At 49.9% G+C, this 27,731-nt stretch overlaps 1 protein-coding gene across 2 annotated transcripts; it reads right to left on the reverse strand.

Annotated features, from left to right (window-relative positions):
* On the reverse strand, nucleotides 1-26,990 carry Usp30 (ubiquitin specific peptidase 30). 2 transcript variants are annotated; one of them, XM_057764770.1, is made up of 13 exons: nucleotides 26,812-26,990; nucleotides 24,645-24,754; nucleotides 22,933-23,115; nucleotides 18,850-18,953; nucleotides 14,355-14,453; nucleotides 13,812-13,857; nucleotides 12,613-12,707; nucleotides 8,355-8,414; nucleotides 7,698-7,784; nucleotides 6,095-6,175; nucleotides 5,774-5,993; nucleotides 2,622-2,739; nucleotides 2-2,263 (listed from the first exon to the last, which is right to left on the reverse strand). In XM_057764770.1, the coding sequence occupies exons 1-13, from the start codon at nucleotides 26,892-26,894 to the stop codon at nucleotides 1,999-2,001; spliced, it is 1,551 nt and encodes a 516-aa protein (XP_057620753.1). In that variant the 5' UTR covers nucleotides 26,895-26,990; the 3' UTR covers nucleotides 2-1,998. The 2 variants fall into 2 exon arrangements, with proteins under 2 accessions (XP_057620754.1, XP_057620753.1); XM_057764771.1 differs by lacking the exon at nucleotides 24,645-24,754 and having other exon boundaries at nucleotides 1-2,263.
* Between the last annotated feature and the right edge of the window lie 741 nt (nucleotides 26,991-27,731).

The following is a 27,731-nucleotide window of genomic DNA, read 5'->3' on the forward strand; positions in this document are numbered from 1 at the left end:
CCTTGTATTTTCTCTTTTTGCTTGAAGAGAGGATTTATTCTCATTACCCATTACACAGCACCCAGTGCAGGAGGAGGACGCTACGTCACATCCACAATAAAATACCACGCAGGTCTGGCGTGCGCTGCATATTTAACGCCGGCACTCAGAAGGCCGGGGCCTAGGCAGATCTTTGAAAGTTTACGGGCAGCCTGTTGTACACAACCCGTTTAAAAGGACTAAAGCCCACCACTCGAGTGTTTCCTAACAAACCATCTTTATTGCTTAGTACACAGCAGATACAAAAGTGCCTTTAGCAGATCCACACTCAGCGGCCTATAGCCTAAGTACGAGCTTAACTTAGGTTTTTCCAGGAAGAAGCTACCTACTGTGAATAACTTAAAACTAGAAATCATCCTTGGTTGCTACCTAATGTCTAATAATTTACAAAATGAGGAAGTACATTAGCACTCGGCCAGGTTCACACGTTTACAGCCTTGGCTCAAACCCTGGGCTGGGACAGCGCCCACAGTTGTCCTTCTGGTCGTCTCTCTTCCCTAGCTGACGTGCTCTGAGATTACAAGTGACCAAGGGACTGAGCACTTGTCCACAGGGTCACCTGGGCCAGAACAAATGGTTCAGCCGCTTCTGTGGGAACTGTGGCTGGAGGCCAGCACAGCAGTCTCGGAGTCTGCACAGTGAGATCTGATCTCAAAGCTGATGCTTAGGCACATCTGGAATGTCTGCAGCTTACCCCTGCAGAGAAAACACATCCTTGGCCTTACCTCAGTTACCTTGGGATAGGTCTGGTTCCAAATCTTACATCGGAAGAGTCAGTCTGAATTTGGTTTGGTATTTTTTTTTTTAAATTACTAACTTGGCTAACACATAAGTACTACTGTGCCATCAACATTCCTCCATCCCTGGGCTACTCATGAAACTTATCTGAAAACGGAAGAAAATGCCCAGAGTACCCTTTGCTTAACAAGGTCACTGAAGACACACTAGAATACGCTCCTAGAATGTAACGGCAGGATGTGTTGGCTGCAGTTCTGTTCAAACACCACACTGCTTTCCTCCTCACTGTGGGCCCTTACTGAAAAGGCAAGGTTCAGAGAGACTGTGGCCCTGGGCCAGTGCACTCTCCCAGCTCAGCTCTCAGGTCACCCTGCCCAGACTCTTGCCTGTAAACCCTACTATAGGCAACTGATAACAAGAAGCTAACCATCTTCCAGAGACGACGAGCAGCGGTGCAGACACCACCGTTGTGGAAAGGCTTAGAGCCACCTCTCCCCCAGGGTGGACTGGCAAGTGGCGTGACTACACATAAAGAACTGAAGACTACAAAAGACAGACCCAAAGGTAGGGAGGTGTTCTTGAGGCTTTTGGGGAGGAGACAAGGTTTTATTATGTAGCTCAGGCTGGCCAGGAACTTGTAATGATCCTCCTGCCCCAGCATCTGAGTGCTGGGACTCCAGGCGTGAGCCACCATGCTGTTCTTTTGACCTCCTAGGAACTTGGAAGGACGAGGGCTTTCCCAACATTGTGCCTGTGAATCTTAGGTCATGCCTGTTCTCAGAACAACCAGAAGGGAAAGGCACTTGTTCTTCTGAATTGTTGCCTTTAATAATGTCATTAAGTTTTGCCAATGATATTTGCGGGCCTCCTTATTAAAAATAAAGATCTATGCTGAAATGTCAGGGGATCAAACAAAGGCAATGCCTTCTGAGAACACCTAGCATATTACAGTATAGGAAGGATGGCTCCTGGAGTCGGTTTCTTTAATGACCTGTGTCAGATGAGTAAGATGCTCTAGACACAATGGATGCTGTCCTCACGAAGACACTTTCTGGTACACCCCGGCAGCGCTGCGAAGACTGGTTCCCATGTGGAGCCTGCTCTCGGAATACAAAGAAGGCTGAGGGGCTCTGCAGGGGCTGGCTCGCACGTGGACACGTGGCATGCCTTCTTTTAACACGGATGTGGCCCTCACCATGGGCCTGGCTCTGGGCTGGCCTGTCACTCCTCAGCCCTGTACTCCCGCCCCTGCTGCTGCGCCCTAGACAGAACTCGTTCATAGAACAGCAGGTAGGCGCTGGAAGACAGGACCTCCTGCAGGCTGGCCTTGCGGACAGTGTCATCAGAAATCCACAGCCACTGGTTGCTGGTTGAGAGAGGGTTCTTGGCTGAAGGTGGTGACCGTCTGTAAGTGACAAAGTGTCCAGAGTGCATGTCTCCATGGTGGACGACAACTGCCATCAAGCGGAACAGGTATGTGGAGGAGCTGAAGGGTGGAAAAATGCCAGTTGTTGGTGAGAGAACCAGGCCTTGCGTGTGTCACACTATAGGAGGTGAGTGTAATGGTCGACACGCACACTGCTAAACACAGCTCTACGCCTGAACACTGAGTGTGTTACAATGAACACTGAAGTCTGCACTGGCCACCTAGCTAGAATCTCTCTACACTACTCATGTGTGCACACACGTCCAGATTTCATACACTTCCATAATTTCCTTTAAATGGAGTAACAATGTGATTCCACCTAAACGAAAGAGGCAATCGCCCCACACGTCCACTTGTTTCGGACACTGAGAACAGTAGAGCACAGTGAGCGGACAGTGGGTGCCTCAGTCCTCCTCACCTGTAGTCAGGAACCACGGGCAGAGAGAAGGCCATCGGGGAAGGCAGGGCTGGCAACAAGGATGGCGAGCAGGCGCCATTCATAAAAATCTGTGTCTTGGCTCCTGGCTGACTCAGACCTGTAACAGAAAAGCCTGAGTCATGGACATGGGCAGCTGATCTGTGCAAACAATTGGCTGTGGTTTCTGTTTGACTGCAGACAGGGTCATGCAGTGCCCCAAGCTGGCTCTGAAATGCCACCTTGGCCTATGGGTGCCAGGCATGGGCAAGCAGCACAATGGCCGGCCCCCACCTGCATCCCATCAACCCGAAGGTGCATCCCCCACTGCAGTACCCACATGGGACTGATGTGTGAATTCTCCCACCTGTGTTCAAGTCTATGTAGCAGCAGCTGCCCTAGTTTCTGATGCAAATCAAGACTCTCATTGTGCACCATCAATAGTGAGGTGAAGGTGGGCATGCTGGCACACACCTTTAATAGCAACACTTGAGAGGCAGGGGCAGGCGGATCTCTGAAGCTAGCCTGGTCTACAGAGCAAGTTCTAGAGAAACCCTGTCATGAAAAACCCAATCAAAGAATAAAAACAAAAACCAGTGAGGTGGGCAGCACTGTGCTGGGAGGGAACTCAGATCCTGAGGCCAGGAGCATCCCTTCCTGAGCAGCAACCACCAGAAATGCCCCACACCGCTTCAGAACATGGCAAGCCTTCTCATTAGCTCTGTCAGCTTCTGACACCTGGTCTGAGTATGCACAGCGCTCCAGATGTCACACATGTCCTTCCCTTAAGGAGAACACGTGGGGCTCACACACTAAGTAGCTCAGTCACCTTCTGTGCTCACATCCACCATGCTCTGAACATCAGGGACTGCTCTGCAGCCTGGGAGAGAAAGCAGGAGAGGCTCTCAGACTGAAACAAGAGCCAAGGGCTGTTCACCCTGTCTAAGCTGTTCACCCTGTTCACCCAGTGTCTGGTTAGGGTTTCTATTGCTGTGAAGACAACACTATGACCACAGCAACTCTTACAAAGAAAACATTTAATTGAGGTGGAGGCTTACAGTTTCAGAGGTTCAGTCCATTATCATCATGACAGGGAGCATTGTAGCATCATGCAGGCAGACATGATGCTGGCTACATCTTGACCAGAAGGCAGCAGGAAGTTTACTGTCACACTGATGAAGTTTGAGAAATGAGACCTTTTGAGGAAGTCTTTGGGCTTCCCCCAACACCTTCATCCAACAAAGCCACACCTACTCCATCATGGCCACTCCCTTTGAAGGCCATTTCCTTTCAAAGCACCACATCCAGAGAGATAGATAGTAAGAGAGCGAATCACAATCCCACTGAAGTGACATCTTGCCAACCAATGCAGTGGTAGCAAGGAGACGTGAAATGAGGGAAGGGGGGTGAGGGGGGAGGATGGGGAGGAGAGGGAGAGGGAAGGGGGATAAGGGGGAGGATGGGAAGGAGAGGGAGATGGAAGGGGGTGAGGGGGGAGGATGGGGAGGAGAGGGAGAGGGAAGGGGGGAGGGGGGAGGATGGGGAGGATGGGGAGGAGAGGGAGAAGGAAGGGAGGTGAGGGGGAGGATGGGGAGGAGGGGGAGGAGGGGAAGGAGGGGGAGAAGGAGTATGGTATTCATCTTATTCATCTTCAAACATGTGCACCCCAGTTTGAGTCTCAGAACCTATAGGTTTTACAAAGGCCAGAAGCTGGATGTAGTGTCACATTTTTTTTTAAATTTTTACGTTTATTTCATGTGTTCGTGTTTTGCCTGCATGTGTGTATGAGTATCATCTGAGTGCCTAGTGCCCCTGACACATGACTTTAATCCCACCATTTGAGAGGCAGAGGCAAGCAGATCTTTGTAAGCATGAGACCAGCCTGGTCTACATTATGACCTGTATATTTTTTAAGCCATTCATGGAGGCACAAGCCCTTGCAATCTTAAGAGCTGCGGAGGCAGAGACCTAGAAACTTGGCTCACTGGCCAGTCAGGCTAGCCTACTTGACAAGTTCCAGGGCAATGAGAGATGGGTCCTGAAGAACGACATTTGAAGCTATCCTCTGGCTTCCACATGGATGAGAATGCAAAGACATTCAGGCAGGCTTGTGCAAAGAGAGAGATGGGCAGACGGATAGATGGACAGACAGACACACACACACACACACACACACACGGTCTCTAAGCCAGTAAAGTATGGGAGTGTACAAAGCCAGCCTGACTCCTGCAAGCCAGGGGTCTTCCCTACTTACAACTCTACAGAACCTGCAGGTCACAAAAGATGCTTTCAGAACCCATCCCAACATCACATTCTCGGCCATTTTCCCCACTTACTGCTCTTCCTCAGACCAACCACTTCACTGTGGAACCTGAACTTCTTCCCAGCAGAGGTATTAGAGTTGCCTTCCCTCACAGGAGACAGTAAGAAGAACCTCAGATGAGGAAGGGAGGCAGAGGTTAGGTGGGTTTTCTAAAGTAAAGCAGGGTTGTTGACCCAGTGAGATGCTCACAGACTGTCAGCTGGAAGTTCATTCAAAGGTCAAAAGCAAGATGGCAGCCCCACACTGTCTCCCTGCACCTTTCCATCTGTGATAACTTTTGTTTGTTTGTTTCTTTCTTTCCTGGAACTCACTCTGTAGAACACGCTGGCCTTTAGGTCACAGAGATCCACCTGCCTCTGCTCTCAAGCGCTGGGATTAACGGCGTGCGCCAATGGTGCCCGTTGTTTATATTTGCACATTCTGAACTGTACTGTGACTGTTGATATACACACACTACAAGCATGTGGAGGAGACAACAGGCTGTGGAACCTGCTCCCCTGCCTTGGTGTGGGTTCCACGGAGTCAACTGAGACTGCTTCACTCAAGCCAGCTCGCTGGCCCGGTGACAGTTTAAACCACGTCTCATGACTGTGTAATTTCAGCTCTGTAGGTAATTCTGACAGTCGTAGCTCAGGGAGAGCGCTAGCCTAGTAGAACTGGGGTGCTGGGTTCTGTCCCTAGTGCTGCGAAGAAACACCAAGCCATTTCCCTTCAACCCCCAAACCTGCTATTATGAAGTTAGCCAACCACTGCACAGCTAGTGTGCATGTCATAAGAGCCAAAAGTGGGGCCCCCAAAGCCCTCTCTGTGCAGAGTGTCCCACAGTACACACCTGGCTTCGGGGTTGCTTGTGTGTCCTGTAGTTCCAGGGAAGACCCTAGGTTCTCACTGGCTTTGGGGCCATGCTGACTCGGTTTGTGTCCCAGGAGGCGGTACTTGTAGAAGTCCATCATTAGGAACTCGTTAAACTGCACGTGCTCGTGCCGCTTCAAGGGCGTGCCATGGCTGGACCAGCTGAGCCTCTGGAGATGGATACAGAGGCACTGGGGCAGCTGTGGGCAGAGAGGAAAGTGCAGTGGTAAGGTGCTTCAGCAGCTGACAGAATCGCCCCCCCCCCCCAAGCATGGCCAACCACATGCACAGGTAGGCTCACCTTGCCTAGCTTCAACTGTTTAACAAAAGTGGTCCTCTGGTGTTCCACCTTTTCCCCGTTCAGCGTTCCTTTTGCTTCGATCTGCAAGAATATAACAGCATATGTCTGCAGGGTCAGACATATAACAGGTCATATAGCAGCATATTGACTGCAGACACCCGCGGAGCTGCAGGTCAACCTCACAGATTCCTCTTAGCCATGAAACAGGAGACGTGGAGGGAAGAGAAAGGGGAAAACAAACGCCAAAGTGTGATTTTCTTAAATCTTGTTTTCAGAAACTATGGAAAGAGGGCTACAGAGATCTGTCTCAGCAGTTCAGAGGACCCAGGTTTGGTTCCCAGACCCACATGGTGGCTCACAACCATTTGTAACTCCAGTTCCAGATCCTGTACCCTCTTCTGACTTGTGTGGACACCTGGCACTCATATGGTGTACAGACATACATGCAGGCTAAAACACTCATATACATAAAATAAATAACTCTAAAGAAACAGTCTTGTGTGGGTTCCCCAGACCGCCTCCTCCCTCACCCTCTCTGCCCCAGTCACAGTAGGAGGCTTAGGAGGCCTGGGTGATGCCCAGCCCTGGACATTTCACTCAGCAGTATCACTTGAGCGGCTTCTGGGGACAATCACAGATGCCTTGGACATCCTTGCCTGAGAGAGCCTCAGAATCACAGGCAGTTTCTGCTGATAGTGGGACTGGGGTGTGAACTGGATGGATTTGAGCACCTGTGGCCCTGCCCAAAGCCCTGCCCTGAAGACCCCGGAGATGGAGCAGCAGCAGATCTCTCAATGGACACCAGAGGGCACCCGTGAGCAGCATCTTTCCTGCCTGGTTGCTGACCAGCACCACCCAAGGTTCCACTAAAGCTTCTTTTTCTGGAGTGTGCAGGGAAGCTCAGGTGGCCCTAGAAATCCACAAGGACGTGCAAGATTGGAAAGGTCACTGCAATTTCCAAGATTCAGAAGCCCCTACACCCACCCCAGGAGATTTCATAAATAGAGCAATTGCTGGGAAAGAAGAGACTTCACGGAAGCTGCCTGAAGGTTGAGCAGGAAGCTCCAGGAATGCAGCTTTCGAGAGTTATTATCCATACTGGAGTGGGCTGTGTGTGTGTGTGAGAGAGAGAGAGAGATGCAGCTGCTGTGTGTGTGTGTGTGTGTGTGTGTGTGTGAGAGAGAGAGAGAGAGAGAGAGAGAGAGAGAGAGAGAGAGAGAGAGAGAGAGATATGCAGCTAATGTGTGGAATCACCCATTCAGCCCCAAAGTCTGAAGTCTGTATTTCCTCTGCGTTCAGAAGTCTGGCACATCTGAAAAGGTGGACACAAGACAGGGGAATGGAAGAGCTACAGAATGGAGTGAGTGTGTCTCAGCTCTATGCACAAAGCTTAATATTTCCCCTGTAAACACCGTGGAAGAAACAAAACTCACCTGGGAAACAAATTCATAGGCAGCCACTCTGCAAACCAAGGCAGGGGAAATGGCAGAGGCTGAAAGGTGCCCTGGGCATATCTAGCTGGAAGCCCGTGGGGTGGCAGGAGAGGCGCCACAGAAGCACAGTGTCGCGGGGGGGGCTGCGAAGGGGGGGCTGCGAAGCATACCTTTGTGCAGTTGTCACACACGACGTCCCGCACTGACTCAGAGGAGATGAAGTGATGAAGGCAGTGGTCCAGGGTCAGTGGGTGTCCCTAGAGCAGAAGCAGGCAGTCAGAACAGCTCACAGGAGTCATGCTGAAACCATTAGCAGGTGGCGGGTAGCCTCCCAGGGCTGTTTTTTGGAGTACACAGGCATAAAGCTTCACAACACACCTCAGTGTCATTTAACCCCTATGCTGCTACTGCTGATAGACTCAGGAGGGGCAGAGCTGTGGGAATCGTGCACCTAAACGGGCCTGGGGTGGCAGTAGGGCTTTTAGGGACTGTGCACCTACATAGGCCTGGGGGGTAGAGCTTTAGGGACCATGCACCTGCACAGGTCTGGGGGTGGAGCTTTAAGGACTGTGCACCTGCACACAGATCTACAACCTTAGAGTTTAAGATGTGTGCATAAACACAAGCATGGAAATGCCAATGTCTTCAGTGAGATGAAGAGTCACCTTCCCTCTCCCACAATCAGACCCTCCCATCAGGGCTGCAATGGCTGAGCCAGCCACACCTGAATGACACTTAGTACCTGGGCCACATAAGATGCCTCAAAGCCCTTGTGGGACTGAATGGTGTCCAGAACAGATCCAAATAAGCCGTAGATCAATACGTACCCAAGTGGCAGCTGGAATACTGAGGGAAAGACTGTCAAAGGTGTCAAATCGGACAGGACTCTGAAACAAATATTGCAGAAAATCCAAAGAGCTTAGAGTTGACAGATGAAGCGCTTAGTATTTAGATATTAAACTATCACAGTACCATCCAGTGCACAACAGCATTAGCCTGCAGCGTGAAGACGGCTCTGGGTGCGCACCCGACCCAGCAGCTTGGGATATACATACACGTTTTCACACATCTCCTACGGAATTGGCATTAACTGCCAGGACTTCTATCAGTGCTACTGACAGCACCATAAACAGGAGTAGCTGAAGCCTAAGACATCAGAGAACTGCAGATGTCCAGAGCGAGACTCTGCTAACAGTAGCGCAGTGGAAGACACAGACGGCCACACTGTGCTATGAAGCGTCCCTGTGTGAGGCGATGGGATGGCTTAGACCTGCAATCCCTAGAAAGACTTTAAAAGCAGGACCCTTTGGACAGTGATTGACGGACAGAAATGGACTCCTAGGTGAGGTCTGCCTGCCTACTTTACACAGTGCTAGAGAAAAGTAGCCTTGCTCAGGACTGAGACATCCGAAGACAGAATCCAGGCTGTCAGGCAGACAAGGCTGTCCCGGGGGGGAGCCCTGAATTCTGTGTATGTCTGCCTGCCTGTTCCACGACTGCCCACAGAGCACACAAGTGCAGGGGGACCTTGAGGGTCTTGGCAGACATAACATCCAGAAATAAATGCAGAATAGGGCATTTGCTGTCTAAGGAAGGAGACAGAGTTTGAGATCTGAACCAAGTTAACTACCTGTCAGAACAAAATCCATTTCCTTTCTTCCTTTTTCTTTTTCTTTGTGTGTGTATGTGTGTGTATGTACTCAGAGGGGTTTCTGTGGGTTTTGTGTGGCCCAGGCCCTGCAGCTGAAGTTGGCTTGGACTCCTAACCCTCCAGGCTCCACCTCTTCACAGCTGGGATGACAGATGTGCACACTCTGCCTACAACGATCATTCCCTCCAGGACAACAGAACCCGAGTCTCCGCTGTACAAAATATGCAATAAAATACCTAGCAACACAGGGGAAGAGGAAGCAGCAACCAATAAGACGTCTTCCCGGGAGTGAAGCTGGCACCCAGAGTTGCAGAGATGTTATAAATACCCTCCAGGGCAGAGGGAAAGTCAACATGGCTGAGAGAGAATCTGAGTAGAAAACTTACTGGAAAAGAAGGAAAGGGAAACTTTATACCGTGTGTGTGTGTGGGGGGGGGCCTGCTACTTCACCTATGTATAGGATATGCATGTGTCAGACAGAGTGCTGTGAAAACTAGAATAAAATAAAAATAAAATTTTGTAAGATCTCAAGACATAAAATGGCTCAACAAACAACTGCAGTCCTATATGCTGGTGACAAGCAAAAAATAAAACATTCCTAATTCCACTTGTAACAGCTTCAAAATACAAATAAATGAAAGGAAAATTCAGAGATGAATGGGCAAGACATCTCAAGGAATTATAACATATGAACCTTTTCAAAAAAATTAACAGTCACAGGTGATGTCAATCAAAACTAGACAGCAAAGAAACACCAAAGGCCACTACCGAGTAAGAGAAAACATTTGTAAATCACACACTTGATGAGTGTGAGAGCCATAATATACAAGGAACTCATGAATCAGCAGCATCCCCACCAAAAAAAGAAAAAAAAAGCAATATTTTTGAAAACAAGAAGCCAGATATGGTAGCAATGCTTGTAATATTCAAACTTGGGAGGCAGAGGTAGGAGCATCAGTTCAGAGGCTAGCCTGGGCTACGTAAGATCCTGTTCCACAAATAACAACAAAAAAGAAAAAGAGAAAGGGAGTTAAGGGAGGGAAGGAAAAACAGGAGGAAGGAAAAGAAAAGATGCTGAAGGATGACTGTGGTTAAGAGCGCTTGTTGCTCTTGCAGAGGAGCCAAGTTTAGTTCCCAGCACCCATAGAGGGGCTCACAACCATCTGAAACTCTACTTCCACAGCCCCCTGCAGGCACCAGTCGTGCATGTGGTACACATACCTACATAAGACTCAAACACTTAAGGTTAAGAGAGACAGAGACAGAGAAGAAGGTAGGAGGGATGAATGGAAGGCAGGCAGGATGGCAGGCAGGAAGGAAGAAGGGGAGGAAGGACAGAAGGAAGAAAGGCAGATTGGCAATGGACCCCATAAAACACTTTTTCCAAGACCCAGACATAGCAGACAGCAACATGGAGAACTACAGTTGCCAGGGAAACGCTGATCAAACCCCAGGGACGCATCTCTACTTGAATGGTTACTACAGAACCAAGAGGGGCGACTGCCGGGGTGGTTCAGTGGTCAAGCGCTACACCTTGCAAGCGTAGGGACCCTAGTTTAATCCCCAGAACCTACATTAAAACAAAACAACAACAAGTCCCAGATCCAGGAAGGTGGAGACAGGCAGACTCCTGAGGCTCACTGGTTGGCCTGCCACGCTGACTTGGCGAATTCCAGAGCAGTGAGAGGTCACGTCTCAAGAAACAAGGTAGATAGATGGTTTCTGACAAGTGACAAGGCTCACAGTGGCCTCCACTCAGATGGGCACAGACACCCACAAAGACAAGACATGTTGTCGAAAGGGTGAGACAGGAACTCTTGTTACACTGTGGCAAGAACCCAGACTGGGGCAGCCCCCGTGGAGAACAAAGGGATAACCTTCAGAAAGCTACAGCCAGAAGAGTCTGGTGCCCGCCTGTGAGCCCATCCTCGGGATGCAAGAAGCAGAAGGTGTCAGAGTGTCAGGTCAGCCTAGGCCATCACAGTGACAGCCTGTCTCAAGTCAATCACCTAACCAACCAATAGAATCAACGAATGATTGAGTCAATCTCTCTGGGGTATGTACTGGAAGGAGGTGAGTTCAGCACTTCCTAAAGACACCTGGGATCCACACTTACAGCAGCATCGGCACGATACCCAAGCCACAGAAGCAAGCTCAGCAGCCACCAGAGTAGGAAAAGAAAATGTGCTAAACACACACACCTGTACACGACAGATACTATTCTGCCAGGAAAAATAAGACAATACCATCCTTTCTGACCACACAGATGAACCTGGGGGCATAACCCTCCCAAAAACAACTCCCACATGACTTTGCTTAAAGACAAACTTCCAGAGACGAGCAGCCTGGTGACTGCTGAGGTAGGAGGCAGACGGGGAGATACTGGCACAGACCTCAGGGATCTGGCACACAGCCTGGCGATTACAGTTAAAGCACACTTGGAACTTGCCAATGTGGGTCTTGAGAGCATTCTCACCACCCACACACTAAGGTCATTACTCCAGATGGGCTAACTTGACTGTGTTCATCACTTAGAGAATGTACCAAACATCACTCAGCACTCCAGATCTATGTGAAATCTACTTGTCAGTTAAGCCCAGGGAAGCAGACGAACTCCTCAACTGGGAACTACTCCATGACTGCAATGAAGGCCAGTGTCCAGGAGTCAGGTAGGACAGCACCGGCGAGGCCTTGGGACACTGGGTCTTGGGACCCACGTGGAATGGGGCAGCCGCCCTGGAGAGCCATCTCACAGCCTCTCAAAGGTTCGAGTCAGGGTCTTCACACGTGGCAGCCGTACACAAAACCCCAAAGTGGAAACAATATAAATTCAGCTGACAGTGGACAAGAACACGGCAGGGCCATGTGACACAGCTGTGCCAGGCTCCACACAGCAAGGCGTGCTGCTGCACGTACCACAAGAGAAGGTCTGCATGCAAACAAGCTAAGTGAAGGAGGCTGCCCATGAAAGGGCTCTGCTTGGGGAAGCCTAGACTAGACTTTGTACCCAGCACACAGAAGGTACATTAGCAGCTGTGAGGCATTCAGAAAAAATGCTCATATGTAAGGTTTGGGGGCATATTTTTTTTTTTTTTTTTGGCAGGGGTAGGGCAAGGTGTTAGAATGTTCTAAGATTAATATAACAGCTGTAAAATTCTCTTTGTATTGTGTTGAAGTTTTTCCATAAAGAAAGGTTTGAACCCTCAAATGCAAAGCTAAAGCCACTCCCACTCCTCAGATCCACTGTGCGCATCATGAGCAAGCAAATACCCGAGCTACAGTCCACAGCACACCACATCTCTGCTCTTGGGGCAGACGTCGTCTGAGGATCAAATGACACTGGCACTGACCCGGGAGAACAGAGGGCAGGCAATCGCCAAAGCTGCCCCGAAGTCAGACTGTGCTCTCTGCGTCATAAAGGGGCAGCCACTTACCTGGTGCTCACAGTGTTTGCACACCATGTTACTAGTGAGTCTTCCATGGAAAGGGTGTTGAGACTTCCAGTGATTGGACGTGGGGTGAGGAGACCCTGGAAGCAAAGCACTTTTGACATGTCGCATCACCCAAGACCCAACCAGACCCCACCCTCCTTAGCACACAGCAGATTTTCCTCCTTTAGGAAACTGTTCCATGAAGCACAGTGAGTTGTCCTTGCTGACTTCCAGTCTCATCCTCACAGAAGAAGCTTAAGGCCCGTGAGTGAGGCTGTGTACCATGGAGCAGACACCAAGAAGGATGCACATGAGATCTACAGGTGCACAGGGACTGTTGGAGAGGGCAGGAGGAGGCGCAGGCTTTCCATAAAGCAAGGGAAGCACAGAAACAACCTGAATAAACAACTTCTATAGGCTGCTCTTTGACGAGGATGGGGTTAGTGGACAAAACTCTCATGAGAAACTCTCTCTCGAGAATCAGACAGTCCTGAGTGAGGTCTTGAGTCTGTTTATTAGTCTTGTGACCTGGAAAATTATTTCTTCTCTCTCCCCAACCTTATTTTTGAGACACAGAAATATGGTCTTATACTCTAACCCAGGCTGACCTAAACTTACTATACAGCCCAAACTGGCCTTAAAAACACAGTAAATCCTCCTGCCTCAGCATCACAAGTGTGGGACATGAGCCTATCCTTGGTTTCTGTAAATTTCATTTGGTGAAAATGGGTCATTGTTTTCTGGATCCACTGTGGAGCTCAGATGAGAGTTGCGGAGCCTGGTGCTGCCAGGGACGGACCGCCAGCCCAACTACTACGACCCAGAGGCTGTGCTGATTCAACTCTTGAGAATACAAAGGGTTCTCTGCAGTGAAAGCTGGCCACAGTGGAAATGCTAAAGGACAGATTTCTGTTTACTGGATCTTTCCCAGGACTAACATTCAAGGGGAGGTAGGGTAGCTTGCTTAGGGCAAGCGGAAGTGGTGAGAGGAGCCTAAGCTGGGATGGAGGACTCGGAGTACCTCATTCAAAGCTTTTTCCAGAACACTCCAGGCCCTCGGCAGACGTGGAGGTCCAGCACAGCTGCAGCTGGATGCTGCCAGCAAGAGAAACACATGCAGCGCTTGGCCCATCTAAAAGGTGCACAGTTTGCTTTCATTCCTTTCTTTAGAAATACACATTTAATCAGTAGAAAATGACTACCTCTTGTGTGGCAGGTGACTTGTCTGGGAGTCAAGTCTGACTGTTGCTGTAGGAAGGAAACAGAGACTGAAAACACAGTTGCAACCTTTAACAGCCCTCGCCCCCCAGCAATCTTACAAGTTTCTGAGCCACCTGCAACGCTGTCCACAGCCCACGCTCTGAAGGTGGCACTGTCGGCCTTCGGGTTGATTTCTACATGAGTTCCTATATGGTGGCCACAAAACATGTTTCTTCTCTCTGGGATGCTTGCCCTTTGCCAGTCAGCTCTTTACAGCATTACAGGGAGATAAGCACTCACTCAGGGAACCCATGGCCCTCGCCCCCCTCTACTAACAGGGAAAACAAGCCTTTATTCTCTCCTCCAACAAAACCCAAGCTGCAGCAGCGAGTCATTTTAAAGAAGCTGGCCCTCAGTACACACAGCAACAGAAGCATGCTGTCTTAGGTTTGCCAGCCTCACACCTCCGGTTACTGGATCTTACGGTCACGTCTAGGCCTTACGAAGACTCATTGCATAAGCACGGGCTGCCATGAAGACCTCACCTCCAGGGAATGAACATCGAACAAATGAGTGACACGAGGCTGGCGGTCCCGCTCGTCTTCCAGTGAGGAGGTGATGACATGGAATAACTCGTGGGCATCCTGTCAAAGGACAGAGCATCCTTGAGAGAGCACAGCAGACCTGACCCTTACCAGGGCAGAGTGTTTTCTGTTTTCTCAGGGTCCCACTCACTGAAGGACACCTGCACCCAACTCCAGGAGGGGCTTCCTTTAAAAACAAGGCGAGATGTACATAGTACAAAACTCAACACCCCAACCTTGTCAGGGGCACAGCAGCAGCACCGAGCACGTTCACATCGCTGTGCCACCAGCACCACTGTTCATCTCCATCCGAGACACCACAGCCATCAGGCACTACCCCCTTCTGACACCCACCATCCTACCTCTGTCCTTAGAAATCTGACAACTCATACGAATGGAACCGGACTCACTACTGTCCTGCTTCTGTGCCACTGTATACAGCAGAAGATGTATTTCCCTGAGCACAATGTCCTCAAGGTTTATCCACAATGTAGCATGAAGCAAAATCCCCTTCCTTTAAGGGCTGACTGTATAAATTTTGTTTGGGGCTGGAGAGATAGTTCAGTGGATGAGAATACCGGCTGTTCTTGCAGAGGACCTGGGTTTGGTTCCCAGCGCCCTCATGGTGGCTCATGACCATCTGTAACCCATTTCAGAGGATCTGAGGCTCTCCTCTGTCCTCTTGGAACACACGAGACAAACACCTACACACAAAAAATAAAAATAAATATTTAAAAAAGTATTGCTTTTGTTGTTGGGGCTGATGATGCAGCATTGTGGTTGGGCAGGCAAAGCCCTGAGGCTCAGTGACCAAGGGAAGGATTTTATCTTCATCTCTCTGCCCACTGGCAGGCACTTGCATGCTGTGTAATATTTTGATTGTGTTCTGACAAATAAAGCTTGTTTGGAGTCAGAGGGTGAAGCTAGCCACTAGCTGACCAAAATTAACCACAAAGGTTTGGAGGACTGTAGACAGAGAGAAACAAGAAGACGGGGTGGACAGAGGATCTCGGCCTTTTTAAATGGTGAATGGTAAAGATAGGAGGTGCTGGTGGCTGCTCCCTGCTTCTCTGATCTTTCAGGTTCTTTCCCTGCTATCTGACTCCCGATGTCTTATTAATAAAGATTAATTATATGAACTCTTCACTTGCAGTGCTCTGCCTGCTGACTTCTGTGGTGGACTCTGCTCAGTATGTAGATGCACAGACGCCCGTGACTGCTTCAATACTTGGAATGAGTGCAGAGGTGGCATTACTGGCTCCTATGACAGGAAATGTCTCTTAGGAGCAATCTGAAAGACCTCCTCCCCAAGTTACAGCCTGCAAGGCTGCTCTGGGCTCCTTCTCTCCCCGTCACAGGCCCTGGGCCCCCAGGCCTGTGGATTGCACCGAGCCTCACTGCACACAAGTGCAGGGTGATTGTTTTAAGCTGGTAGAGCAGATCCCATATTTGAGCTCAGTGTCAGGTCACAGTAATCAGTTCTTTCCGCTTTTATTTATTTCTGGCTTTGCAGCGCTGGCAATGGAAGCCAGGGTCATGTGCATTCCAAGCAGGCACTGGACACTGAGCTTACCCAGTTTCTGAAAGGACCCCATCCAGCCTGATGGCAGCTCCGCCAAAGAGAAGCCTCCCCCAACCTGCACACAATGGCTTCTAGAGCAGACGAGGGCCTCACATGCTCCCGAGAAGTCCTCCACTCAGTGACAGGCTTAGTCCTGGCTTCTTCTGTGATCCCACAGCATACCCAGCTTATTCCAATTCCAGGCTTCCCTGACCTTCAGTGCTGCCCCCTCCTCTTCCTATTCTTCCTTCAGGCCACCCATCCCTACCCTGCGCTGAGGCACACCCTGAAACAATCCAGTCACTTGTATGCTCCTCCCCACCACCCACTGGGCCAAACCAGCATAAAGCTTGAGGCTCCAACCCCTAAGCACACTCCAACTCCAAACTTCTCCAGTCCCTGCCTCGGCCTCACTGGAGCTATGCCATTCTAAGCTGGATCCCTGAAGCAGCCCCCACCTTTCCTCTGCTGACAATGCTCCCTGCTGTGCAGGATAGTTCTGTGTCTCCCCACACAAGCTAGAGTCAGCAGAGAGGAGGGAACCTCAAGTGAGAAAAAGCCTTCTGTAAGATTGGGCTGGAGAGATGGCTCAGAGGTTAAGAGCACTGGCTGTCCTTCCAGAGTTCAATTCCCAGTAACCACATGGTGGCTCACAACCATCTATAACAAGATCTGGTGCCCTCTTCTGGCATATAGGCACATATGCCGACAGAGCACTGTATACACAATAAATAAATCTTTAAAAAAATTGGACTGTAGGCAAGCCTTTGGGGCATTTTCTTAGTTATCAATTGATGGAAGAGGGCCCAGCCCACTGTGGGTGGGCAGAGCCAACCCTGGGCTGGTAGTCCTGGTTCTATAAGAAAGCAGGCTGAGCAAGCTATGGTGAGCAAGCCAGTAAACAGCACCCCTCCATGGCCTCTGCATCAGCTCCTGACCCTTGCTTGAGTTCCCGCCCTGACTTCTCTCAAGATGGATTACAATGTGGAAGTGTAAGCCAAATAAACCCTTTCTTCTCGATGCTTTTGGCCATCATGTGTCCACAGCAACAGTGGCCCTAACTAGGACACTATGAGCAGAAATCACTGCAAACTGGGGCACTATTTCATCATTCTACATTTCCATTTAGCTGGGCGGTGGTGGCGCACGCCTTTAATCCCAGCACTTGAGAGGCAGAAACAGGTGGATCTCTGTAAGTTCAAGGCCAGCCTAGTCCAGGACAGGCTCCAAAGCTACAGAGAAACCCTGTCTCAAAAACAACAATTTTTTTTTTAAATTAAATGTAATTTGCAGTACTGGGACGGGACCTTGGGCATGTGAGTCCGCATCTGACTGAGCTACGCCCAGTCCTTTTTATGTGGAGAAATCGTCTCAGGGCACGGGTGACCTTGAGCTCAGGTCTGCAAGTGCTTATCCAGAGGCAGCTGTGGAAGGCCACCCACCATCAGTCAATGGCACAAGCACAGCTCAGGCCTGTCAGGAAGGAGACCCAGCAGGCAGCTGGCTCTCTCTGTAGGCTCATGCAGCCTCTGTGTCAGCCAGTCTGTAAGCTGCTTGGGCTGTGAGCAAAGGGGCAATACTCCAGCAGAGGGTGGAGGGTGACAGCTTCAGCCCTGCCTCTGCCACTGATACAGCAGGAGACTGGGCAAGTCACTTTGCCTCTGTGACCCTGTGCTCCCATCTGTACCCTGACTCCTTACTGGGCTGCACAGGGATGCAGTTAGGTAAAGCACAAGCAGGATTGAGCCTAGTGCATCTCCTACAAACCAGCTATAGCTCCTGGTTTAGACACAGAATGGGCTGCCTGTCAGTGTGAGCTGGCTCTGGACCAACTAGACGGCAAGACCAACAGCAGACCAACACTCTGTCCGCTTCGAGGAGCAAGAGATGTTCTAACATAGACACTGTCTGCATCATGACTGGACCATCAGCTGCTGTGCACGGACTTTTGGAAATAGTCCCAATGGTGACTTGGCTTAAGAAGGTCCTTGACAGAAGGGTGGGACTTACAAAAAGGAACAATGCCCTTGGAGACTGACCTGGGAGTCACTCTCCCAGCTGAGACCCAGGGAAGGGCAGCTGAGTCAGTTCAGCAGCTGAGGTCAGTTCCAAATGGAGATGGAAACGCAGAGCTCAGCGCACAAGTGCAGCCAGCAAGAGAAACCTTCACAAAGATACTCAGCACCCACAGGGCTTCAGATCAGGGAGGAACAAGAAATAATCTGTAAGACCAAGGGGTATGGGCCACTCACCCCATCCCATGTTTCCACACCTCCCATCCAGCCCCAGTATGGTAGTCTCTGAGGAGCTGCTCCCTGCCAGGCCACTTGGAGACCCAGCTGGGGAAGATGTGCCTGGGTGCTGGGGAAGCTGGAGTGTGTCACTCTGGGGACCCAGGCTCAGAGTCATGGTGGGCAGGAGGGCGGCATGCCAAATTCCAAAGACCACAATGAAGTTGTAAAAGGGGAGGGAGAACATCTTGAACAAAGCCTGGAGGCTGTGAGAGATGCCTGCTCAAGGCCTGGGGGCGCTAAAGTCACCTCTGAAGATGGGTCTTTTAGAACAAGGGTATGGGCTGGAGGGACTCTCGCGATTGGAGTGCAGTCTGTGGAAGCCGGAAGTTCTCCCATGTGACCACTGTTTTCGCCCAATGCCAGGTGTCTATCCCTAAGTGTCATGGAGTTTTGTGTCCTCTCTGATCAGGACAGCAGTGAGACATTGGAGCTCTGCTCACACAACACTAAGGCTGCCCAAAATGTCCCAGAAAAGCAGAGGATATAACTCACTGGGAGAGCACTTGCCTAGCGTATTCAAGGCCTGGGCTTGATACACACACACACACAGTCCCTAGGAAAAAGGACTCTCCAAGCTCAGCCTGCTCTCTAGAGTGCTCACCTGTTCTTCAAAGGAAGAGATCTGCCACCTGTACATTCTCAAGACATCCAGAAGGCAGCTCGCATCCAAGACCTCATCCTCCGTGACTTCTTGGCAGGACAAAGCTGGGTACAAGAAAGGAAGACAACAAGTGAACGAGAGCAGATCTGGCCAGATGTGTCGCACACCACAGCAGCAGAGGCGACAGCAGTGTCAGGTGGCACCGCAGCTCCCTCTTCCCTCACGCTCACACACTGCTGAATCAGCAAGCAGGCACAGCATGTTTGTTGAATGAATCTTAAGATTTCAGGAAGCTACAAATTACCATGACTGATAAGGAGCAATGGTGAACTCATAATTCCCAGGTTGAGGAGCCCTCAGTACTAGGTCAACTCCACACCCAGCGTGGAGCACCTCTCTCCAGGGCTCTGCCACGACTTCTCAGCCGTTGCTCGTACGGGCCACCAGGCACTAAGCGTGTTGGGATGCATAAAGCAGCTGAAGGGGCAGCTTTATAAACAGAAGTTTGTCTGGCACAGGGCATGGGCCATAGTCCCGGCTGCTGGGGATGCTGAGGTAGGAAGATTTCTTGACCCCAGGAATTTGGAACCAATCTTGTTAGCAGAACAAGGTCCTATCCCAAATAATGATAACAAAGAATAGTATAAATTATAAAAAGATAGAGTTGGGTCTGCTAAGTATTCATGGCTCTATCTACACCGAGGATCAGAAGGCAGCCTCTGCGGATGAAGCAGCCTCTACAGATGAAGCACAGATACAGCCTGGACACTAAGAGGCTTCAGGACTGGAGGCGCTGCAGTGGTTAAAGGAACTTGTTGCTCAATCATGAGGTTTGGAGTTCAGAGCCCAGCGCCAACTCAGGCAGCTCTCCACCTCTAACTCCAGCTAAGGATACCCACACAGATGCACACAGGCACATAAACAATACAAATGCATTGAAGCTGGGTGTGGGGGTGGTGCAGGACTTTAATCCCAGCACTCAGGGGATAGAGTCAGCTGGATCTCTTTGACTTTGAGGCTAGCCTGGGCTACACAGTGGACTCCAGGACAGCCAAGGCTACATAGTGGCATCCTCCTCTCCCCCCCACCCCCAATCCCCTCACGCACACAAACTAATACAACAACAACAAAAGATGGGGCCCTAGACTGGCCACAGGCACAGAGTGCCGACTCTAATCTGACCAGAGGCCTCCAGACGCAGTGCACAGGGCTAGTGTTGCTCAAGTGGGAGGTAAAGAGAGACCCTGCAGTCTCAGGATCTGGTTCAGTGATCCACGTAACACAGGGCAGACTTTCTCCTCCTTGGTTTTGACACTTCAGACTCTGACTCCAGAGGGTGGCAACACTGCAGACCTCCTGCCCCCAGGGCAGCCCCACCCTTTGACAATGGCCAGAGCCTCAGGGGCAGGGCATGGGAAGCAGCTACCTGAGCAGCAGGAGGTGAGCAACTAGGTCCAGCCCCTCACCCTCCAGGACAAAGGCGGCAGAGCTGAGAAAGGACTCACACTCCTGGGAAAATGTCAATGACTGTCTGGGACGCAATGAGGCAATCTGGCAAGGTCACTGGCAGTTTCATAACCTGCCACCAACAGTAGAGCTCCTCCCGATACCCGAGGACACATGCTTCTGTGTAATGGCCATGTGCAGAGCCGCTGCTGCAGCCGGAAGGAAGGCTGAACAGCAGGGATCATAGACAAGCTAAGCTACGAAGAAGGGGGCTACAGGCCACACAGCCGCAAAGGGGCTAAGACGTAGGATACACAAAGTGCCAGGGCTGCAGAGGCTGCTCAGAAGCTAAGAGTGCTTGTGTTCTCCAGAGGACTCAAGTTCAGCTCCCAGCTCACCTTTCTAAGTCCAGCTCCAGGGAACCCAGTGCCCTCTTCTGGCCTCCTACACCCACATACATGAGCCCCCCCGCCACACACACATACACATCAATTTTTAAAAGAAAAAAATTCTAATAAAAAAGTACTAAGAACTAACAACAGAAACCCCAAACTCAAACACAGGCAGAGCCTTGAGCAGCCTTTTCTAGACAATGGCCCACAAGCAGGAGAGCTGCAGTGACCACTCATCATCAGGGAGATGGCAATGCCAGAAAAATATCACCTCATGTGTTATATGTAGGTGTGTGTGTCTATGGAGGCCAGAATTGAACGCCAAGCCTCTTCCTCCACTACTCTCCACCGTATTTTTTAAGATCGACACGCTGGCTAAAACTGGAACTCATTGCTGGGTTAGACTGGCTGGCCGCGGGGATCCTCTGTCTCTGCCAGGCATGGTTGGGATTACGGCACGTGCTCCCAGAGCCTCTTGGTCTACACACTTGAGCAGGAGCACTTTCCCACAGACCAAGTGATGCTGTAGCCAGGCAGTGGCACAGCTGAATGTTTGCTGAGACATCAGTAACTGTGCTGCACCGGGATCACCTCCACTTTAACCTCCTGCCTAGAAAGCAGCCATTAACTGTGAAGCTCCCATGCCACTAAGATGAAGTCACATTCTATTTTCTATGCTGTTCCTCTTAACTTAACATTATTACCTCCCCCAAATTAAAAGAGATCAAACCGTGGTAAAGCAGCCCTGTTTGGCAGCGTGTCACTGGCTCCTTGGCCTTCTGTCAGGCACCCACAACCCTGGGTGTTTAGGAACATGCTGGAGACCTTTGCGCACATACCATGTAATATCCAGATTTAAACAAGTACCATCAAGGACAGTTCAATAGTTAAAAATAACAAAAACAGAACTTTTGCTCAAAACTGAGTTTGGAATTGATGAGATGGCTTGGAAGGTAAGGGTGCTCGCTACAAAGTCTAATGACCTGATTTAATCCGAAACCCAAGGCGCAGAAGGAGAACAGACTCCCATGTTGCCCTCTGACCTCCACACATGGGCCATGCCATGTGTATGTACCTAAACACACACAAGTAAGTAAGCAAATAAATAAACAACCTTTTTGCACACAGATTTACAATAATGAGGCTGAACGGGCGGCCTGAAGGGATGGCTCAGCAGTTAAGAGTTTAGCTGCACTTTCAGAGGACTCAAGTTCAGTTCCCAGCACCATGCGGGGCAGCTCACGACTGCCAGTAACTCCAGCTCCAGGAGACCTGACTCTCCCTCATGGTCTTCACAGGCACCCACACGTACACATAAATAAAAAGTCTTCACATCTTTCTGCAGACACTAACAGCAGGCACAAGGAAGACTTTTAGCCGTGAGATTTTCAGGCCAGACAGCACTGGCCAGGTTGCAAGGGCTCCCGGGCTGTTCTAAAGCACATTCAAGAAAGGTCAGACCAAGTTCCACCCCCATCGCAGTGTGTGTACACCCCAGCTAACAGCTGCCAGGCTCTGGCATCTGCAATTTGCTTTTTAATCTTTTCTGACAGGCAAAAGGAAGCAAATCCTAAGAGCCTTTATTTGTATTTACTTTGTGAATGATCTTAGTTCCTGGGCCAAAACACTCACTTTCTAAACAAACTTCTAAGAGTTGAAGTGTGGTAGTGGATTTATTTATTTGTTTTGGTTTTCTGAGACAGGGTTTCTATGTGTAGCCCTGGCTGTCCTGGAACTCGCTCTTTAGGCCAGGCTGGCCTCAAACTCATAGACATCCACCTGCCTCTGCCTCCCAAGAGCTGGGATTAAGGAGTGAGCCACTACTACTGGCTAAACTGACAATTTTTAAAATAGTTGGCTTCATTTATTATTATTTTTTTTTTAAAAAAAAAAAAAGTGGGGTTGGTGAGGTAACTCTGTAAGAAAAGGCACCTGCCACCAAATCTCACAACCTGAGTTCAGACCCCAGGAACACACAGCAGAAAAGAACCAAAGTTACCCTGTTATGTGTGCTATGGCGCACAAGCATGCACATATACAATAAACGCAACTTTTAAAAAAATTCTGATTGATTTAATTTGAATGCAATTGATTCTAATAAAGCATAACTAAAATTTAACTTTTAATCTAATTTAATCTAAAAATCTTAGTTTTGAATGCCCCCCTCACCATGCAAAATGGCTACTAAGTCTTTCTTCTGTCATCTCCTCACTGAAGATGCGTACCCCTCAAGTCCCCACTGTACCTTTCAGGAGGTTCAGCAGTGTCAAGGACAGGCACTGGTGTGTGTGTGGTCCCTGCTGGTCCCTGGAGTACTGGGTGGTGAATTCTTCCAGCCACTTGACGAAGGCGGGACAGGCAGACAATCCCTGTAGCAGCGAGTTCATGAAGCAGGTGTTCCCTAAGTTGACAAGTCCAGGCACAAGCCCTAATGGAGAGCGTGGGTAGAAAAGGACAGTGCATCAGCTGGGCCGACCTTTGCTCTCCCGTCTGGGGCCCTGCATATGCAGGGAGCCCTCAGCTGGAATTACGACCTGAGCAAGCCGGGGGCACTGGGCATTCTGTGCTATGAACTGTGAACCACACAACAGGCCTCTGTCCTATGTTCTCTCTGAAATCCTTCCAGGTGCCTGGCACAGATATTAAATGGACAAAGGCGGTAGCCACGCCTTCCTCCTTACCCTCGTGTTCTCCTTTAGTTAGAGAACAGTGTCCCCACAGCAGCGGGCAACTCAACTGCCTCCTGGGACAATGCTTTTGTTCTTGCCACAGTGACCAAGAAAGACGCTGATTCTGGTCAGTCTGTCTGCAAAGACAGCAGCACAGCTGACAGGATGCCCTCGCTCCCTCAGTCCATAAGCACCCAGGCTGGCCTCGATCTCAGAGCCTCCTGCCTCTCAGTCTCCTGGGCTCTGACTCTAAGTGTGTGCTGCCAAGTCTTGTTAAGAAACATTTTAATATGAAAATTCTCAAACATCCAAGAAAACACAAACGAAATTCTCTGCAACCATCTTCTTATTTAACAAGGATCAGAGTTTGTGATACTTAGGTTCCTCCTCCCCACTCTTTCCCTCCCTCCCGTTTCTCCCCTTCCCTCCTCTCTCTCAGGAAAACCACTCCTTTGATGTAATCAGTCAGCTGCAGGACTGAAAATATAATTACACATTAATGAGAACCTCAGACAATTGAGCCGCTTGAAACATAATTACAAATCATGCCCCCTTGCCCTCCCCACTCCTCACCCCACCCCCAACTCTTCTCAGGTCTTGCCTATGTAACACTGCCTGGCTGTTACATAGTACTGCTGTATAGCACAGGCTGGATTCAAACTCATGGCATGGCATCTGCCTGCTCCAGCGCTAAGTGCTGGAATTACAGGCATGAGCCACCAGGCTAGCACAAAACATCTCTTAAAATTAAGTGCAAAGCCGGGCGGTGGTGGCGCACGCCTTTAATCCCAGCACTCGGGAGGCAGAGGCAGGCGGATCTCTGTGAGTTCGAGACCAGCCTGTTCTACAAGAGCTAGTTCCAGGACAGGCTCTAAAGCCACAGAGAAACCCTGTCTCGAGAAAACAAACAAAACAAAACAAACAAACAAAAAAAAAAATCAAGTGCAAAAAGGTGCTAAACCAGAGCCTTCTCACTTCAGGGTGGGGAGTTCTCTCTCATAGACCACGGTCCTCACTTTAAAGATGAGAGGACAAGGGAGCTAGAGAGATGGCTGCTCTTCCAGAAGTACTGAGTTCAATTCCCAGCACCCACATGGTGGCTCACAACCATCTGTAATGAGATCTGGTGCCCTCTTCTGGCCTGAAGGCAAGCATGCCAGCAGAACACTGAATATGTAATAAATAAATGAATCTTAAAAAAAACAAAAACAAAACAAAAAAAACAAACACAAGAGGACCAACCACCCAATCCCTTTCAGACAAGAGGGTCTCAAATCAAATCCAATACCTTTCCTCCGCCTCTTCCTTTCTGTAATGGGACCCCAAATAACATATATTCCTGCTGCAAGAGCAGCTGCAATTCCGCCTATCACTCCCCAGTTCTTCATGACTTTATATCTAAAAAAGAAAAGACATTTACTGTCATTTTGTTTCACAGAAGCAGGTGGGTACACAGACGCTGGCAGGGAGAATGACTTTGTCAAAATAACCCACCAATCAGCAAGCTTTAAACCTAGGGTAATATACACCAATAAGACTGTCTTGAAGCAGGCCACGGACACATAAGTCTTTAATCCCAGCAATAGGGAGGCAGAGGCAGGCAGATCTCTGACTTCAAAGCCAGCCTGGTCCTGTATAGTGAGTTCCAGGACAGCCAGGGATACATAAAGAAACCATGTCTTGAAAAACAGAAAGGAAGGAAGGAAGGAGGGAGGGAGGGAGGGAGGGAGGGAGGGAGGGAGGGAGGGAGGGAGGGAAGGAAGGAAGGAAGGAAGGAAGGAAGGAAGGAAGGAAGGAAGGAAGGAAGGAAGGAAGGAAGGTTGTGTCTTGAAAATCAGGATGCTTAAGCACTAAGAACCAAACTGGGGGTCGGGGAGGGGGTGACACCGGCATCCTCATCATCAGTCCCTTCAGGCTGAGCCTCTCATTTGAACACAGAGCTCACTGGCACAGCCGCTCAAATTCCCATGCTTCTCCCAGGCCAAGCGCAGGTTATGCCAGGTTACCTGGTGCTCACATGGCTTCTGGTGATCTGAACTCCGCTCCTCACACTTGCTGCTTGGGCGGTAAGCTCTTGAACACCTGAACCATTTCCCCAGGCTCTCCCTATTTACTTACTTACTTAGTTTTTTAGATAGAGTCTCGCTCAGTCACTCTGTAGCCCAGGCTGGCTTTGAACTCAAGAGTCCTTCTACCTTAGCCTCCTGAGCGATTAGAATGACAGAGTTGTGGCATCATGCCTGGGTTTAGAAATGGATTTCTCTGTGGAAATATTGAACAATACAAGGGGGATCTTCTGTAAATTCATAAGATTAAAGAGTTCTTCATTTCAGGCTTGACTTGAACACCAGCATGATTCTACTACAGATAAGGAAACCGCAGTACTATCCAAAACACAATTTTAAGGCAAATCACACTTATGTGCAACATGTATCCACATACATGTTGCATGTGGACATGTGTGTAATACATTTTTACCCTAATGTTTGGACTGTATAAAGTTGATTTTACCCCTCAGTACCAGGCACTGAATCTAGGGCCTCATAGCTGATACACGAGTGCTCTACTGAGCTATATCCCCACCCCGACTGCATGAATGTGTATCTCAGCTCAATAAGCACTCACTGAGAAAGGGCACTAGGGACAACATTAGGGCACTAGTAACCTTCGGCAATAACCAGAATTCTCCGGCATCACAGCTAATCGTGAATTTCACATCAATATTTGTTCTTCCAGGATGAGTCCATAGAATGACACAGAACTTGGCTTTAGAAAAAAAAAAAAAAAGAAGCAGAGTGTGGATTGATTGGTTCCTCTGCAGAATGGCATCATAGGGAGAGTAGGAAAGTCTGGGAGGGAGAAGCCCAAGCAGAGGCCAGTCCTGCTCTCAGGTCAGCAGTTAGGCCACAGGCAAGGTCTATGCAAGGCTTAGTTCTCATCGCTAAGGACAGGTTGGACACTGGCGGCTTCCAAGGAGGGTAAGGCGCTGTTAGAGCTGCCCCAGTATCCCAGGAAGACAACCCAAGCAACAGGTCCGACCCAGCAGTCAGGGTGAGATATGGGGGTGTGGTCCCAGGCCTTGGGAAGATAGAGGTAAACAGGCTGGGTGCACGTAGGGGTCCTAGCAGGAACGAAGAGCCTTAAGTAGTTACAGACTGAGCAGCTTAGCAGCTGAGGGGCTGTGATAGCTTGGAGACCGGCGCATTTGAGACGCAGAAGTGAGAACTGCCAGCAGGGCAGAGGTGGGAGACTGACATACAACAAACTGGAGGAGTCATGCAGACCTGGGAAGACGAGGGCCTGGGGTCCGGGTCTGGGGTCACCGAAAAGGATGCGGGACCTCGCAGGCCGCGGCCATTGCAGGGACGAGAAAGCGGCGCTGGGCCGCGGTGTCTGTCTCGGCCCGGTTGGCGCAGGCCTGGAGGCCCCGGGCCCGCCATCCTCCGCCCGCTCACCTGACGGCCGCCCCGGTGCGCAGGAAGCGCTGGAGGGCCTTGTCGGCCGCCGTCCTTGCCGCCTGCGCCCGAGAACTCAGCATCCCGGCCGCAGCCACCACCACCACCGACAGCCGCCGCCCCCCGCCCGCAGCAGCGTAATGAGGATCCTAGTACGCGACGTTCCCCAGGCGGCGGAACCCACGGTAGCCACCCCGTCTCGGCGGGGGAAGGCAGGACGACGAACCGGAAGTTGCTGTTGCCGGACCGCAATAGTGGACGGACAAGCTCTTACCGATTCCTTTTCCCTTAGCAACCGCGGCCTGATTCGTTGCTAAGGGAGGCTTTCCGGGCTGTGGACTGCTTCAGAATAAGCTCAGGCTACATTCAAAAAACGCAGACGCTCCGCCTTCAGGACAGAGCTTGGGTCATGTTTTTTGTGGAAAGGCTGTTATTAAACTGAGAGATTTAAAAATTAGATGTTTCCATCTTTGATTTAAAAAAAAAAATGTGGACTGGCAAAATGGCTCTGCACCTAAAGGCGCCTGCCCCCAGATCTCACAACCGGAGTTCAGTCCTTAGGACCATGTGGTAAAAGAGAACCAAAGTTATCCTGATCTCCCTAAATGTGTTCTGGTGCACACGCGCGCGCCCGCGCGCACACACACACACACACACACACACACAGATATACACATACAAAAACACATGCATATGTGTTCTGGAACACATACACACGCACACACATCCATGTGCACACACACACAATAAATTAAAATGCGGTGTTTAAAAAATGTTTCTATTAGATTCATACTCCCTACAAAGTCCTACATAACGGTTCTTAGAATCACTCTTAAAAGCAGCAAAACACGGACACAAACCAGATATTTCTCAGCTGATGGATCGCTGTCAAAGGTATAATAAATAAATACATTTATGAT

This window comes from Chionomys nivalis, chromosome 3 (genome assembly GCF_950005125.1).
Source record: "Chionomys nivalis chromosome 3, mChiNiv1.1, whole genome shotgun sequence".
NCBI lineage: Eukaryota > Metazoa > Chordata > Mammalia > Rodentia > Cricetidae > Chionomys > Chionomys nivalis.

Excerpts from the sequence above, each read along its gene's own strand:
- Usp30 (XM_057764770.1), bottom strand. The coding sequence starts at position 26,894 with ATGCTGAGTTCTCGGGCGCAGGCGGCAAGGACGGCGGCCGACAAGGCC. Across the intron at positions 8,415-12,612 it reads GCAAACACTGTGAGCACCAG|AGTCCTGTCCGATTTGACAC; the intron begins GTAAGTGGCTGC and ends TATTTGTTTCAG. Across the intron at positions 6,176-7,697 it reads TGTGTGACAACTGCACAAAG|ATCGAAGCAAAAGGAACGCT; the intron begins GTATGCTTCGCA and ends ATATTCTTGCAG.